Source organism: Aythya ferina (assembly GCF_964211825.1).
Source record: "Aythya ferina genome assembly, chromosome: 4".
NCBI classification, from domain to species: domain Eukaryota; kingdom Metazoa; phylum Chordata; class Aves; order Anseriformes; family Anatidae; genus Aythya; species Aythya ferina.
The window spans coordinates 41,095,507-41,113,184 of record NC_140300.1 but is presented as its reverse complement, the minus strand read 5'-3'; the positions used below and the strand labels follow the sequence as shown (position 1 = coordinate 41,113,184).

General features: G+C 37.1%; 1 protein-coding gene across 13 annotated transcripts in view; it reads left to right on the top strand.

Annotated features, from left to right (window-relative positions):
* Window positions 1–17,678, top strand: part of INPP4B (inositol polyphosphate-4-phosphatase type II B) — a 303,375-nt gene that overhangs the window by 264,019 nt on the left and 21,678 nt on the right. For 12 of the 13 annotated variants that reach the window (XM_084516577.1, XM_084516572.1, XM_084516571.1 and 9 more), the window contains 2 exons: window positions 2,801–2,913; window positions 7,600–7,754. In XM_084516577.1, coding sequence (XP_084372703.1) covers window positions 2,801–2,913; window positions 7,600–7,754 — 268 coding nt within the window. Of the gene's footprint in view, window positions 1–2,800; window positions 2,914–7,599; window positions 7,755–11,171; window positions 11,486–17,678 lie in introns of those variants that run through there. The other variant, XM_084516574.1, reaches the window with a different exon arrangement.

Here is a 17,678-nt window from a genome sequence, read left to right as displayed (position 1 = left end):
TGACTTTGTAAGCGGATCTTATTACATAAAAGTAAAATTTGCATGCATATAGTATTTGCTCCTTTTCAATGACAGGAACAAACCTTGTAGTGCCTTCTTCTAGAAGAATTATTAGTGTGCTGCACAGTCTTCCTGGACTTCTTCCAGACTGTACAGACTTGCAAGAACCATGCTTGTCTAACTGATCATGTCTATTCTGGTTATTATTCCCTTGCATTTTCTCTACCTCTGAGAACTGAGTCTGGTTTTTGTCCAAATTTTTACATAACATGAAGTACCTTCTGGTTCCACTGCACTTCCCGGTTGCTATGTGCCATTATATGATATCACTCTTTTGGCTTGGAGAAATGTGTGTTTTAAACCAGCCCTCACCTACACTATCCCCATACCTCCTTTCAGTGATTTTTTTTATTTTTATTTTTTTTGGGGTGGGGGTACTTTTTAAGAAGGAGAGTGAAGGGGTGGGGAGTAGAGAGGCAGGAGTACACATTCGTCAAGGTGCTCTGCCAGAGGAGGATTCCCCTTTAGGAAGATAAACCCCCATCCAAGCTAGCAGCAGCCCTGATTTTGTAGCCATGTGAGAGCCATTCAGTATTGATGACTCCTTGATGGCTTTGTTACACCTTTCCAGATAGTTTCCTATCATGCCAAATCTGTGCTACAAAATAAATGCAGGACCCATGTCACAAAGCTGTTAGCTACAAACAGAGCTCATGAACCCAGACAGAATTTGAGGACTGGCAGCCCTGTTGGCCAGGCTGTTGCATCCACCACACTTCTATCGATTAGTTAATGATAGTAAGAATACAGATATATGATTGTTCTTTAGTAGCACATGTAATTGAAAAGATGCCTTAGTTTACTCAATTGAGCAGCTGAGAGCATAACAAGGTAAAGCTGTGTCACAATTGATACTCAGTATTGCTAGTTTGATACCTAACACCAACAGCAACATCACTGTTTAAAGATAGTATCCCATGTGAGAAGAGAGATGCATACAAGGTTTTGAAATCCTGCAAGCAAATGAAGGGTTTTCTTCCTTAGCATTATAATGCACATAGTAGTGCATATATATTTCAACACACAGTCTATGAGTCTGTTTCATACTTCGAGGCTTCTCCACTTTATAATCCATGAGAATGATTTGACAGCTTAATACTGCTTTGTGGTACAAAGAATTTAAGCTATCAGTCACATCCAGTCAAGATACAACTCGTTTGGCAATACTGTAAATTAGGATAATCTTGCTTTATCTGTGGTGAAGTCATCTCTCTGAGATGATCAATTTTATGCTGTGAATCAAAGGAAAGCTACTTTGAGGCAACAAAATGTTTATCTAGTGATATATTCTCATAATCTGGAAGCATCTTTTTAGAGTACTCTTCATATGCTGTATGTTTTCAAGGAACAGATGCAGGATAAGTATAATAGTCACAGAAGTTCTGATGTATTTTTATATGTTCTGCGTTTAATTCTATGGTCAGGAATTGTAATGCTCAGATCAAACAATCATCAGTAAAATTATTGCAAAGCTGGTTTTAATGTATCTTTCCTGTATAGTGTTTTTGTTTGTTTGAGTTTTGGTGCTGTTTCTTTTATCAGTGTGGACAGTATGTGTAGCACAACTTAAACAATTTTAGAATGTTTTTTTTCAATTACTTCTCACTATAAATTATGAAAAAGAAAAACTGGGATTCATTAGAGATGAAAGTTAAAAAGCCTGTTGATAGAAGAGAGATCATTACAGCTATGATCAGATTGGGAGAGTGGATTTTGACCTGAATTATAGTAGTGGCATCATTTTTACTCCCTGAAACTGCATATAAATCATAGGGGGTTTGTTTTGCTTTTTTCCTCTTAAATGGAACATCCTGCTTTTTTTAGAGTAGGGGATGTCAATGTAATTGCAGAAAAAGACTGGTTTAATAGATTCGGTTTAATTTTGCTTCAATTGATTCTAAGACTTATTTTGGTGATACTACTACTGATTTTTTTTCTATTTCCCTAACATAAAAACAAATCATTTAGAAAAATAGATTTTGGTTGTTTTCAAGACTACTAAAGATAAAGGTAATACTTAAAACAAAACCCTTCTATATATACACAACACAGAAGAGCAAATTAAATTGTTTACTATTGAATTCCCTCTAGGTGTGTATGATTAACAAAACATCATCCTATTTGGCACAACTAGGGAAAGTAGGTAAAATTTCATTTTTTAGGTAAACCTTGAAATAACTTCGTACTTCAAAATGAAATTCTCATTTCATTGCAGACTGAGCAATATTATTTGTTAGATTTATGAGGGTGTTAAGTCCTGTTTAACACCTGTAAATGTAGGTTATATTAGGAACTAAAGCATCATTTTAAAATAAAAATGAGATGCATTCTTTTGAAAACAAAAGCAAAATATTTTCACCTCAAAATAAATAAATACATTTTTTAAATCATCAAAGCTGCTCTAATTATACTCAGTTATTTCTCTATCCATTTCCAATGGATTTCTGTAATAGTTGATGAACAGAACTACAACAAAGATATGAACGTTTTCACCTTCCATTTTTAAGATGAAGGTTGAAGACATTTTAATTTTCCAAGGTGAAGCCCTCAGGGAGGACAACCCCATACTTAGAAGTAAGATTTGTTTATTCTCCGAATATTTTGCCAGTGCTTTCCATCCTGCATTCCCAAATGAGGCTGTAAATTATATACCTCTTCTTTAATAAGCACATTCTTCAGTCAGCACAGCACTGTCATGAACCTTACCATGATGATCAACCCTACCATTCTTTTTCTTTAGGCCTCCCGCATTTTCAAGAACAAAATGATTTAAAGGGATTATTAGAAAATCTTCATCAAAATATCCAGGCCAAGAGGAGAAAGAATGTAGAAATCATGTGGCTGGCTGCAACGGTAAGATCTTTTGTTTCAAATACATTCACATGATGTATTAATTTTCGCATGCTTTCTGATGTAATAAATGCAATCAATATCAAGGATTTGACTGGAAAACTCAACTATTCAAGTAGGTATGCTGAAATGGTGCTCTAACCCTTCTGTTCTGTTGGCTTCTTATCCCACTCCTGAATATCTCTCTTCTTTCTACATTTACTGGTAGACCTAGCCAGAATTGGAAGAGGGAGGTGGTCTTGGTCACTGTGATTTAACCATCATAGAGTCATTTAGGTTGGAAAAGACCTTTAAGTTCAAGTCCAACCATTAACCTAGCGCTGCCAAGTCTACCACTAAACCATGTCCCTCAGCACTGCATCCACACATCTTTTGAGTACTCCAGAGATGGGTGACTCAACTACTTCCCTGGGCAGCGTGTTCCAATGCCTCACAACCCCAGGGCCTTTTCTTGAGAGATCCATTCATCTCCTGTATGGGCAAGCAGAATCTCTTTCCTGGATGGTTGTGTATAGCTGTAAATATATCACCTCATATGAGCTATACAGTATTCAGTTATGGTATCTAACTTTTTTTGTGTAAAATCATGTCTATAATAACCAAGGTTTACATTATTTAATAAACATTGCTTTTATTCTTTAGTGTCAGAAAGCCCTGAAGTATGATGCAGAATACTGTTCTTAAATATATATCAATAAAACTGCTTTTATCATTAGATTCCCCTTCTCCCCGATTCTGTGATTTTGCACATATATGTTAAAAACAAGCAAACAAACCCGAACAGATACATATAAAGACATCAGGCTTTTCAGGAGTCTGAGATTTAAGTAGGTAATAGTTTTAGGTTTATAAAAGTACCCTTGATGGCTCTGCCCATTTGTACAAGCAGAGTCTTGAGCCTTTGATGTCCACTGAAAGTGAAAAATAAAACCGTGTGATTTGGGGAACTTTCAAATGCATGTATCCTTCAAGGGAAGTAAATGTTTGATGCAAGTGTCATTTATTATATCATTATATTACATAATATTTTGCATGACTTTTCATTAACAATAGGAATATGACAATATTAATTAGGTCTGTATTGGTAACGTATAATTTTTTATATTGGTAATAAAATTTTTCTTTGGGTTAATATTATCACACGCTATTGCAGTATAAATCCATTGTGCATAAAAATGTAAGCTTTTATTTTTGCAGTGTCTATTTTGCAATTACTGTGAAATGTTTCTTTGCAAAGAAGTAAAAGATAAATAGTCTGGGATAGTATAAACTGAGCTACAAAGCATATGATAGAATTTACTTAATCTCTGTATATAGAAAGTCGTCTTCTATGATCTATTCAGGATTTCCTGAAAGTAATTTCATGGGTGAAGAACATTGTTTGGACATAAGTGCTTCAAGTTTTTCCTTCCCTTATTATATTTCTCTTACATTACATAATTTACATAACTTTTTGAGAAGGGTATTTCTGAACCTGCTGATATACACGCTGTTATACTATATTAGATTTATACGTTGGAAAGACAGATTTCCAGCTGTAAGGATACCACTGTTACAGTATATGAGATGTGAGTTTCTACATGGATATGTATATGTATCTGCACCTGCATGTAGTCTGGTGAGAACACATCTGCATTAAAAAAAAAAAAAAAAAATCACAAAAAGATATCACAAACATTTCTTATCCAAAATATAATGAGACAGAGATTTAAATGTATATTTTGATTTCCTAAGCTAGACCCCTTTTCTTCTCTATGTCAGGAGAAATAAACATATTGATCTATCCTTTTTTAGTTTTCATTGTTTTACATTTTTATCATCCCCTTCTTAAATTTAATCACAGTGATAATAATTTAAACCTGTGCTCATTGGGAACATGAATAAAAATATCTAATAATAAAGCTTATTAATGAAAAACAGACATTTCCTATATCCCCAATATGATGAAGTGAGCAAAAGCGAGGATAAAATTCGATCAAGACACATACCGTAAGCTGTGTGTTCTGATATTATGGTATTACCGTAGATTGTTGTATTGTACCTTATTAGATTTCTTGAGCATCTGATCACTGTTTGCCCATTTTAATTATTTATTTTAACTGCTGCTGCTTAGTGAACTGAATTATTCTGAGGACTTATCTGTGCTGGACTATCATGTTGACCTAGATTTCTCTTGAAATCAGAAGCTAAGGATTTTTTTTATCTGCTTATTTAATTTAATGGATTGTTTTCTGCTTAATCCACTTTAGAATGATTGAGCCATTTGGATTGAATTTATATGCAAAATAAGCCCTCCAGATTGCGGTTATGGCCATTTGCTTGTTGTGCCTAGAGTGTTTCTCAGTTCAAAACTGACTCTGTCTCCAGCACTTCAGTTGAGTGCTGTCAGCCCAGATTTGGGGTTTAGTCTCCCCTCCTTGAACCAAAGGCTGTCATCCATCCAGAATGGTTACCTGGTTTTTGCGTAGGACTCATTTGATTCAAGTAGCTGTGGTGACTCATGGACTTGAAAAGACATGAGTGTCAAGAGAATCAATGTCTTCAACTAAGCAGTTAACTCTTTGCACAGCATTATCAGCCCTACTTGACACTTTCTTAAAAAAATAACGTTAAAAAAGTCTTATAGTACATTATTTAAATTGCAATACAAATTCCCATTTTTTTAAGCAAATATGTTTTATAGTTTTGAATTGTAGAAAGAAAACGCAGATTGTCCTTTACTAGCATATACTTCTTTGGTTTCAAAGTTAGATTCAGTTAATTCCCCGGACTTCTGAGGTGTTGCTCATCCTCACAAAGACCTTGAAAGGCTGCAAGTATTATCTAGGATACTTATTTTAAGAGGAATTTCTGGGAACGCCATTAATGGATTTTTTTACAACTGCTTATTTGCTGAAGTAATGTTATGAAGATCACGCTCCAGTTTTATCCTGAAAGATGCTAAGTCAGTGCTCCATGGCCTAGCTGAAAAGCTTCCTCAGGCTGAGGTGTAAACACTGTAATTTGTAACCTTGCCTTATTCTTGTAGCTGTTTACTTTTGGTAATGTCCAGGGACAGAAGCAAGAAAAGCTTGGTTGGGAGGGCGTTACTTTTCTTAGGACAAATGATATCAGGGGAAAAATAGACCCATAATAGGGCACATCAGCTCTCTGTCAATTTTTTCTAGTAAACTGTTTGAACCCAATGTATATCCTAATGGGCTGGTACAGTAACCAGTTGCTTCTTAAACTAAGAAAGGATCCTTAAAATATGTCATAGTTCCCTTATCCCTTAGAATTTTGTCAGTGTCAGGTGAAAGCAAGCACTTCATGGCAATCATTCATGTTAAGGTTCAATTGTTCTGAACAGTTTAGCTGTTGAAAGTTTTAAGTTTTAATTTCAGTATTAAGATGGATTTGTCTGCATCCGTACCCTCATGAGGAATTAGTCCTCTGTGTTCCCAAGTCTGAGCTAAAAAAGCCTTGTCAAAGTTTTTCTTTATTTTCTTTCAACATTCATTAGGTGTTGAGACAATTAAGCTTTAATTGCATAGTGTGGTTGTCACAGAAAGTGAGAAAAAATGGAAGCAATGTTTTCTTTTATAGTGTAGACTAACATGAGTGCTTTATATTTCAATTTCAGGAAATTGAATGTAATGGTTTGGTAACCTGTAAATAAGTGTAGATGTTTTAGTATCTTGCTTACCCATGATAAGAACTAAGAATAGTAGGTGGTTGATGCTGTGTCCACCATCAGTTTCTTGCTTCACTTGGGCTGGGGTGTGGGGACAGGATTGAGACTTGATTGTTTCTCTGGCTTGGAGAACTGGGCCATCCTCCGTGACCTGTGTTTTGTATCCAAACCAGACCACTTGGGTGCTGGACGTCTCTCCTGCTTTGTACAGAACCTGTTCCTCATCAGCCCAAATATAAAACATGGTGCACGTGTCACAGTGCTGTCTTAATTGATATTTGGTGATAAAACAGAAGGCAAGGCTTTCTATTGAAACAGAAGAAAACAAAATATAATAACTCCACAGTTTGTTATGAAGAAATTTTTGTGTAGTACCTATGCATAAAGTTCAAGCATGTTTTTGAGGGATCAAATGTTACGTGTGCTACAGTAAATATCAAAGGAGCAAAAACAATCATAGACAGCAACTGTAGGGCAAGCTTGCATGCAGCTCTCTCCTCAAACCAATAAGGCCTTCTTTTTCCTCAGTGGGCAGGTTATTTTCAGGCTTGTCCTCCTAATGGAGACCATTAAGATCTGCTTTTAAGATGTTTAATTTGGACAAATTGGAAATGGGCTATTGATCAGTAGCTATCATCTTCTGGTCCTGTTTTTGTAGAGTGTTATGGCTGCAAATTTATAAAACAAAAGAGAAATTTACAGTCCCTTTCAGTGCAACATTTTTACCTTCTTGTGCCACTGTGTCAGGCCAGCATGTCCATAATCCTTAGAATATGAAAATCCTCAAGGCAGCACTAATAAATAATTTATCTCTAATGACAGTTAAGTCATATGTCAGCAGACACATGATTCAGAATTGAGTTACCACCTTTTAATAGCAGCTTTCTTCTTGAGAAATACCGTTTTCTGTATTAGTTGTCCGTGGGTGTAGAATTGTGGGATGTTGACAGTCAGCAGGTGTGTAGAGAACCTGAGGAGAGAGAAAAGCAATCCTTTGACATCTGCTTGTGTTTCAGATTTGCCGCAAGCTGAATGGTGTCCGTTTCACCTGTTGCAAAAGTGCCAAAGACCGGACATCCATGTCAGTGACACTGGAGCAGTGCTCCATCTTGAGGGACGAGCATCAGCTTCACAAAGATTTCTTTATTCGGGCACTGGATTGCATGAGAAGGTATGTGGAGAATTATTTCATGCCCCTTGCGTTTTGAGCTGAGCCAGAAACTACACTGCAGAGCTGGCTAAAGCTAGTTGCAAGTGCGTGATAGGCCCCGGTCCTGGTTTAGCAGAGAACCAACCAGCAGCGTGCCAGCTACTGATTCACTTCTACATGCCAAGGTATTTTATGTTTTAACACTAATGAACAGTTTCTGAGATTTATACGTGAAACCCTGTGAAGTGCCACTCCATTGACTGTCGAATTTGACCGAGGTAAACAGCCATCATTTAACAACTTCTTAGACTTTCATAAAGCTTAAAATTTTAACAACATTCTGTGACTCTATATAAAAAAGTTATTTTCTGTTTTTTAGAATATTTTTCAAATGTTTATATACTAATTAAAACATTCGTATAAAATTTAGACAACAATGTGGAAGCTGAATTAGCTTTTGTTACAGATGGCAATTCTCATTAGATCATGTTATTAAAAATAAAAGCAGGTTTGGATTCATGGTGATTGCCACTATTATTTGATAAAAATCTTTACTGTGCTAAAAAAAATATTTCATTCTAAATTACAACTATGAAGAAACTAAGGCTGATATAGTCAGGAATGTGTAATTAGAAGATGTAAAGATTTTTGGTCATGTGAGCCTTTGAATAAAAAACAATTAAGCAAATGAGTTTTGATCATAAAATGAATCCAGGTGCTACATTCTCTAAAGAAACTGTTTCATTATTGGCATTAACAAATGTTGCATTATATATTCTGTAAGAGTTCAAGAGATTTATCCACAAGATTCAAGTAATATATAACAAAAGTCCCTACAAGACTAACAGAAAATATTCTGGTCAGCCTGCAAGGAAGTAATTGAATTATTTATTGCACTTCTGTGAAATACACAATGCGATTGTGGGTTGGATTTGTAAAGATCATATCTGAGTACCAATCATGTTTAATGTCTGTAATTGATAGTTCTTGACCTTAATATTTGGTATTATCAGATTAATCTGTAGGTTTACACATGCAAAATCCTTCTGTCTTTTAACAAGGATAGGTATTCTAAAGAAAAAAAAATGTAATTTTTGCAATGAGTAATTGAGCAGAAAACTGAGATGGTTTAGAAGTGTAGTTGTTTTGCAAGCTGCTAGTGCAGTGATGTATTAAACTGAGGTATCATTTTGTATGTATCATTAGCTTGCATAAATCCCTTAGTCTCTGCAGTATTTCAGTGAGTGAATGACTCCTGTGTGCCGCCTTTCATAACTATATGTTTTATCATTAATGAAAAAATTCTTAGTTTTCTGTGTTGAGTTCCATTTTTGTTGGCATTTCAAATATGTTTTTTTCTTTTATGTCTCCAATAAATACAACAGCATGTAAATTACAGTAAGTTACCAGATAGAAGCAAACTAATTATATGAAATACATTATTATGTAGAATAGCACTGGAAAAATTCCACAGATATAAACGTGATTTAAAAAAAAAAAAAAAAAAAAAAAAAAGACCCTGATGTATTCTAGTACCTAACGGGGGACTACAAGAAAGCAGGAGAGGGACTCATCGGGGAGTGTAGGGGATAATGGTTTTAAACTAAGAAAGGGTAGTTTTAGATTAGATATTCGGGAGAAATTGTTTACTCAGAGGGTGGTGAGGCCCTGGCACAGGCTGCCCAGAGGAGCTGTGGATGCCCCATCCCTGGAGGTGTTCAAGGCCAGGCTGGATGGGGCCTTGGGCAACCTGGGCTGGTGGGAGGTGTCCCTGCCCATGGCAGCGGGTTGGAACTGGTGGTCTTTAAGGTTCCTTCCAACCCAAACCATTCTGTGATATATACAAATTAACTTGTTATTACAGAAGTATAGTAGTTTTTGCAGGCTAAAATGTTAAGGACTTTACATGCTTTTTTTATCACATAACTGATTTGAAAGCTGAGATGATTAACTAATTAGTTATATTTGCAGGTGAGAATAAATTGGAGTCTCAGAAGAACAGGGAAAAGTCCAGAAAATCTGGAGTAGCTTAAAAAGTAAATGAAAAGGTATAGGAGTCTGAAGCAACATGATAAAAATGTTTATTTTGGGGTTTTGCTCTAGTTTTAGGCAGATAAAAGCTTTATCTTGTTAATAACCTGCAAATGAATTTAAAACAGCCTTGAACTGAAGTAGCTGCTGCATTGAATGAAAGGAATAATTTTGACTTGGGTGGTAGGATTGTCCGGGATTTAAAGCAAGGGCCTTGCAAGTAGCGGCAGTAGTACGCAAATTTATCCCGCACCATCAGCAAAACAAATAAGTAAATCCTTTGCCTATTCTAGTCTCTGTCTGTATTGTACTGTGCACATAACCATAGGTTAAAAAAAATATTCAGAACAGAAGAATGAAAATGTCAGATGGGGATACACATATTTAACTCCATCGTATTACCATTGAGAGTTTTTTGGACGGTTTTAAGGAGCTGGCTTTGGGCTTTTTTTTAATTATTTTTTAGAAATGTTTAAGGAATGCAGTAGTTACTGTATCTTCAGGAGGGCTCTTTGTGCCTTCCCACTACTTATCTGTGGCTGGAGGTGCTTATGAAGCAGCACTTGAAATGCTACAGGCTTTCCTTTCTGTTTCTCCCTCTCTACCACTGACTAGAGAGTGCAGCAAGGACCCTCCAGCTGTGCTCTCTTGTTGCAGGGAGGCGAAGGAAGGTGAGTGGCAGGGAAAAGCAATTTGAGAGAGCAAACTGGGAAGAAAAGAACAGTCAGGCAACAAGGAGGAAAAAGGCCATAATTTCCACAGGAAGAGATATAAAGGCATTTCAGCTAAATCTCCTGTATTTTATTTGAGGGAAGTTTGGCAGCTATGATTCTGAGGTTTGTGTGAGTAAGGTCAATGGATTTGTTTGTTACTTGTTGTAATGCTTGCCTTTTTAACCTTTCTTTTTGTTTGATTACCATTGCAGTCTTATTTAAAACTGTTTTTCTAAGCTTTCCATTGACTATTTGTAGAAGCTTTTAGAATGATTTTCCACATCTAAAAGAATACATTTTGTTTTGAGAGGAGATGGAGAAAAACTGTGGTCACCTTTTAGTTTCTAATGTATGCAGTTTTCCCCTGATGAATCTCTTCTAGATCACTTTGCTAAACTCTGTCAATCAACTTCCTTTATGCTGATTGCTGCAAATCACTTTTAAACCTTTCAAAAGAACAAGTCGAAAAGAAAAAATCATTTTTAGCATCCAGAATCCTAACAGACTGGATTGATCTTTGATGGGCTTCTTTCAAGAATTAACAGTAGGAGATAGAGAGTACGGTGAAACAAAGTTAGTTGTAAAAGCAAATGGAGATTCAAAAGCAGCCTTTATTGGAAATGCCATAATTTTGAGATATGAAAATTATAAAGGTGCCTGTGTAACTGTAAAGCTTTTCTTTTTTTCCTGCCAGTGTTATGCACAGCTTTGGGGCCTGTTGTAAAAGGGAAGCATGTGCTGCTGGTTTTGTGCATTCTTGACATCAGGAGAAGTTTGGTGATGCTGGACTTGTGTGCTGCTGCTTTTTGGCTTTGCTTTTGTCCCTGTAAGCCTGTGAATTTTGAGTAAACCAGAAGCAATTTAAAATGTTTCATTTTGTTTTCATGTCCATTGTATGATGCTGTTTAGGAAAATACTGCTAGTACCTCTTATTTAGTGAACAAATTCATTAGCACAGTTCATGTCTTGTACTGATCAACTATATGGAGTTTATTGCTTTTTTAACAACAACAACAAAAAAAAGGTGCAAAAATCCTTCTAATAATTGTCCCTTTAGCTTATGAAGAATGTGAAATGATGCTAGGAAGTCAGGCTTTATCACTTAGAATATCTGAAATATGGTTTTGTCTTCTGGGTGCAACTGTAGGCATTGTGATGCTACAGTACCAGTGTGTGTAAAACCAGAAGCAGCTATTCCACAGTGGTACGCACTATAATTTGTTTTGTGTATGTTTGTGACTTTCATTGATCTTAGTGACATTCATATTACAGAATGAGGGAGATCAATATATGTTATTTCTTCTTTATCAAATGCTTGCAATTCATGTCATACTGAAATCATATTTTTAATGTTGCTGCCACTTTCAAATCATCATTTTTTGCAGTCAATATTTTGTTTTTCCATTCACCAATGTACAAATATTTCCTGTCATTTAATGTCAACTGTATTCCAGAAGACAGCAAAGAGACAAAACAAATGGTCCAGAGTTCACTACAGTATCTGTCACACAATTCTACTTTTCTTCCTTAGAGCTGGCCACTGCTTAAGGAGCCTTGGACCCTGGTAGGCAGCACATTACAAAGCAGTTTCATAAAATGTTTTTCTTTTCCAAACCTATTGAATGTTAATATCTTGGTGACAGGGTCTGTTTTGAAGTCCTTGGGTAGCAAATAACCTCAGAATCTTCTGGGTTTTTGAGCGCATTTCCAATAATGCCTCAAAAGTAAAACCAAGCAAATGATGTGACAAATCCCCTGTGTACGGTGAAGTCTCCAAGCTTTCATCCATCCCTGTCATAATTCTTAGCAGGGCACGATACCTGTCAGGCATTGAATACAAAATTTGACTTGGCATAGAACACACTGTTTTCATCTGAAATGCCAGCCAAGGATATTTCAGATTATTTCAGATAAATTGCCAATCAAAAATCTGATTGAAGTGCAAATACAAAGAATGAATGGTCTGGGCCACAAGGTATGGACTTTTGATGGCCTAGTTATGAAGCAAATTGCTCCTTTTTAAACAGGTGTTTGAGGGCACCTTTTCTTAAAGATCATATTAAAGACGTGTGAGTTGAGAAGGAGAGACAGCTGTAACAGCCTCCATGTGATCTGGGTGAAAGCCATAGGTCCAAGTAGAGAGACCTTTGCCATGCAAGGGCGTATGCCAAACAGCGTTGTGACTCCTATGGTCTAGGAAGCAGGAGCAAAGTGACAGGATGAGAGGCTGGGATCCGTGTGCAGACCTTCCTTGACCTTTCTCCAAGCCTTCCCCCTGTCCCTGTGAGCTTGTAGCAGTAGTTATGCAGTGGTTATGCAGAAGAAGCACGTGTTCTCCTCTAACCTTTTCAGTCCGTAGCCCATCAGACCTTCTCCAACATTTTTTTCTGAGAATCTTGGCTTAGTATAAACAAAACTTTTAAGGGAGAACCTATCTTCCAACATATATTTTTTCCATCAGTCTGCAGTTCTTCAGAAATGTAACTTTTATTTAGAGGTACAAACTTCAGATGGAAAGATGTACATTACCTAAGGTATTGAAAAGGGCCTGGCATTAATTAACAAGAAGGTCCAATTTTGATGCATTGAATCAACCATCAAATTTTTTTCAAAAACCAAATTACTATTTGTTTTCCATAGCAAGAGTGTGCATTGCATCTGACAGGAAAGAAAATAAAATGGATAGAAGTAGGCAACAAGATGTAAAAAAGAATCAATGCAATTCGCACCTTCTTGTACTCCTCTAGAATGGAGGTTGAGTTCTGAGCGCCCTGCTGGAAAGAGAGTTACAGACAACCATTGCAGAGTGTCAAGCAATAGCTTGAGCAGGCCTTATTAATTTTAAAGCTTTATAACGCATGTACTTAATTTTGGAACTTTAATCATTATGATGTTTAAAAATATATATATACTTTTTTTTTTTTAAGACTTGAGAGGGAAAAGAGCAAGAAAAAAAAAGGAAATGCAAACACTACAAAAGGCTCATGAAAGTTATCAGTGAGTTACATACTTCTACATGGGAAAATTAAGCAAAATTAGAGGTTGTTTTACAATGTAGTCTTACATGTTTTGTTTATATTTCATAGATTGGGTCCAGATGGTCAAGTCCACGTTTTGCAGGGCGATATTCTCTAGCTAACTACAGAAGTTTTATTTCTCCTGTACTTGATTTTTCTGGCTTCTTACAAGCACTAATTTCCGCCCCTCTGAAACCCCAGTCAGAGTCCTGAGAACCCTCTTGTGAGGCTTTTCTCACGTTCCTTCCTCATTTTTACCAGACTATTGCTGAAGTATTTCCCCCTGGTTGCTTCTCCTTCCTCTGCATGTGTGGCTCTCCTTGTCTTTCTCCTCTTCAGAGCTCAGACACTGGCTGCAGTAACAACTACTGAGAGAGCAGCAGAGACAGTCCCCCTGCCTCATTGCCTTTGCTTCATGTTGCAGCAGTCACCGTCTGCCAGGGAGAAGAACAGCAAGGAAAAGCTTTGTCTGACCCCTTCACTTGGCAGGCATTTAGCGTAGATTGAACCCTCAAAACATGTACCTGCTGAATTTTAACAAGTCCTTGTTAGGAAGAGGTGATTTGAGATTCTTGCCGGAGCAGGCTCTTACAATAGTTAGATCTCTCATACCTTTATTACCTTGGTGCAGAATACCAAATCCAACTCCAGTAATCATAAAAAAGCTACTTTTTTTCTTCTTTACATAACATTGTAAGCTCAAATTTTCACCATTCAAAATGAACTAACAATTGGAAGTATAATATTAATGGAAAACATTGTGTAATGGGAATTACAGATGCCCTTCCCCTGGAACCTGTAATAATATTCTAATATTGAGCTAATCACAGGGGAGGGAGGGAGTGTTCAAGGGAAAACAGTAAAAACCTTTGCCACTCTTTGCAAGGAATATTTAAAGATATGACCTAGGCTACCTCACTGAAGCACTTAAATTTTAGGTAGGTAGAAGTAAATGCTTAATTTTCCTGTTAGACCATGGAGGGAAGGTAATACCAAAAGCAATGCGTATTGTCTCTAAATCTTGCCACCAGAGTCAGGTGGGTGAGCTGTTGAAATGCACCTGCTGCTCCTTCATTGCTAACATAGGGAAGGTGGGTCCTTCTGGAAGACTCAGGGACCAGAAGGTAAAACTACTGAGTAGCAAAACATGTGCATATATTAATTGCAGTGTATTACACCAAAAATATATATATATATAAATAAAACAACCTCCTTTTCCATTGAAAAAGAAAATGTTTGGCTATATTTGTTTAGCTTTGTGGCAACAAGAAAGAAGGTTTGATTTTCTATGATTTTTTTTTTTATTGAAGGGAGTTCTTGGCCTGTGGCCGAGCATGTGTGTATGATGACACCTTTCTTCAAAGGAGAACCAGATTTAATGGCATTCCACTCAAAAACTACTCTGAATTGTTCTGCTCTAATTCGTACTTTTTTTTTCTCACTGAAACATTGACATAGTACTGTTCTCTTACCTAGCCCATATTAGTGTTTACCATATCTTGACCCAAATGAATGTGGGGGATTGAGCTATGCCTTCTGAGTATTTTAATTATTCAGCACAGTGTAAAAGGTGCATAATTACCAGGTACACACTATGATCACTCTTTTTTTTAACGTAATAGTCAACAAGGCCTTTTCCAATAAATCTGCTTTCTCATGTAGTACTGTACTTGAGTACTTCTGCTGTTCCTTATTCAGAACTTCAGTGAAGGACTCCCTTACCTGAAATCAGAAAGCAGATGCATTTTACTCACCAGAGTGAGTAATACTTTTTTTTCTCCTATTATATTTCATTTCTGTTAACATTTTCCGAGGGATTGTGTAGGAGAAGTCCTGCATGCATATTTATTGCCTGTTAAATCTCCATGAGCCACAGCTGAATTACCCTGGCTTTGACCATGCACAGCTAAAGCTCTGAGGAAAAACAGCACTGCAAAACCTAAAATTCAGATAAGAAAGGAGCAGGAAATGAGGAGAATAAGTGGGTAGTAATAGTATACAATAGCTAGTTAAAATTATCATGGATTCAATCTCTTCAAGAATTTATCTGTCTCTGAAACTATATTATTGTCAGAATAATATAATATTGGCAGGCAGAGCTGGTATCCTTCCTGCAGTCCCAGACAGTACAGGCTGTAGAGAAGTTGGAGAGGATGCAGAAAAGAGCAGCGACTAGCTGCTGTTTTGGAAAGGGTGTTTTGTAAAAGAAGACTGCATTTCTTCAGGGCAAAGATGATGCAGTGTCAGGCTACAGCTCTAGTTGGCTTATGCAGGGTGCAGGTAACAGGTCTATTTTTACTCTTGTTTTAGGCTCCTTAATCCCATCATCCAACTTAGTTTCTTCTGTAGGAATACTCCCCACTCAAACAATCATCTTACTCTTCTCATCTAGCGTTTTCCAGTTTTCTTCCATGCCTTTTTTTTTTTCCTTTGGTCTGCTGCACTGCCAGATCACTCAGCAGCTGACTCCTTATAACAGTGGTTTCTGCATTCCTGGGACTTTGCAATCCTGTAGAAGTGTTGTGACTCTAAACATACCTGATGCCAAGATCACTGGTATGGCTGTGCTCCCAGCACCCTGGGAAGGTGCCAGAGCAGAGTTTCCACCCATGCAAGGCCCTGGGATCCCGGGCCAAGGTTAGCTGAGGGTAAAGTCCCATTGACTGGGAAGGTCAGAGGGCAGGAAGGAAATCGCTTTTCCCTGCAACAGGGATGAAATATTTAGGGTGTAGGACCCAGCATGCTAATTAGATCACTGTTAGTGAAGGGAAGGAGGGAGATCCCACCCATCTGTGGTACTCCAGAGCTTCACTTATCCTATCAGAAAGATTCCATAGTATTGTGATACGCGTGGTGTCGCAGTTCTTTTATGAGTCGGTTATTTGTGGTCTGTCTCTCTCTTTTTTTTTTTTTTTTTTAATAAAGAAAATAGCACATCCGGGAGTAGTTTGAGAATGTTTGAATTATTGCATCTGTAATTTTAATGTAAATACTGTTATCAACAGGGCTGAGTCAAGCATACTGCACTGATATGGTTAGCTCCGTGAAGGAGGAGGAGGTCAGATTTGGATCTCTTGTTGGGGGGGGGCAGAGGGTAGTTTTCTGTATTCTTTCATGGTCTGTAGGCTTCTTTTAGGAAACAAGTGTTCAAGGCCCAACTGAAGCTTTTTCACAGTCAGGCCTTTGTAAAGAATCTTTTCTTTCTGCTCCTCTCATTAATCACATGGGTTTTCAGATTTATAAGCAGCTTCAAACTCATGCTACAGACTCGCTGCATGACAATGTCTCTGTATCTTGGCCGTGTATTTCCTAACACTAGTGAGTGAGAATGTCATTTTTGAGGTTTCTTGTCCCTCATCTGACTTCTGCTGACCTCAGTCAACGTGCTTAAAGGCTGCTGGGATCCTTCCCGTCACACCAGCCACTAGCATGTGACCTTTGCTGCTGTAGCAAGAGAGGCTAAAAAGGCAGCAGCTAATTAGCAGCAACAGAGCAGTGACTTTGCACTTGGTTTTAAAAATAAAAAAAATATCTCATCAGTCACAAGCCCTCTCCACACAACAGTCAGCACTGTCAGATATGAAGAACGTGTTTAGATTCTTCAAAAAATGGGTTGAGGAGCAATCTGGTCACGTATTTTATATGAAAGATCCTGGCTTAGGATCATCTGATTGTCAGTTTGTGTTTTTGAGTAAACTGGCAGGTCCAGTGGAAATGTATCATTCTTGTCAAAATTATGTTTTGTTTCATACACATTTTGCAAAAATCACTGCTCCAAAGTTGTCAATTTTTATTTAAATCAATTTATAACTCATAACTAATTGTTGATGGTAGAGCATCTACAGAATATAATCCAGCAATGGAAAGGTTTGCTGAACAACCTCCGATAAAATGCCTTGTCGTCTTGTGATAAGCAGAAGATGGGAATGTCCACGAGAAGTGTTTGAGCAAATTTTTTCATAAGGCATTTCAGCCAGGAAATAAAAAATCAATGCTTTTAGCCTGGTGGAGGTGGTGGTTATTGTTGCTGTTTGCTTAGTTTAACCAAGACTGGCACGATCTGTTTTCTAAGTTTATTTTATGTAATAAAATGGCAGTTGCATTGAATGCCTAAGGAAAGCTAATAAAAATGGCTAAGCTGGCACTCTGTCAGAAGCATTATTGGCTCGTTTCAAAATGACCAA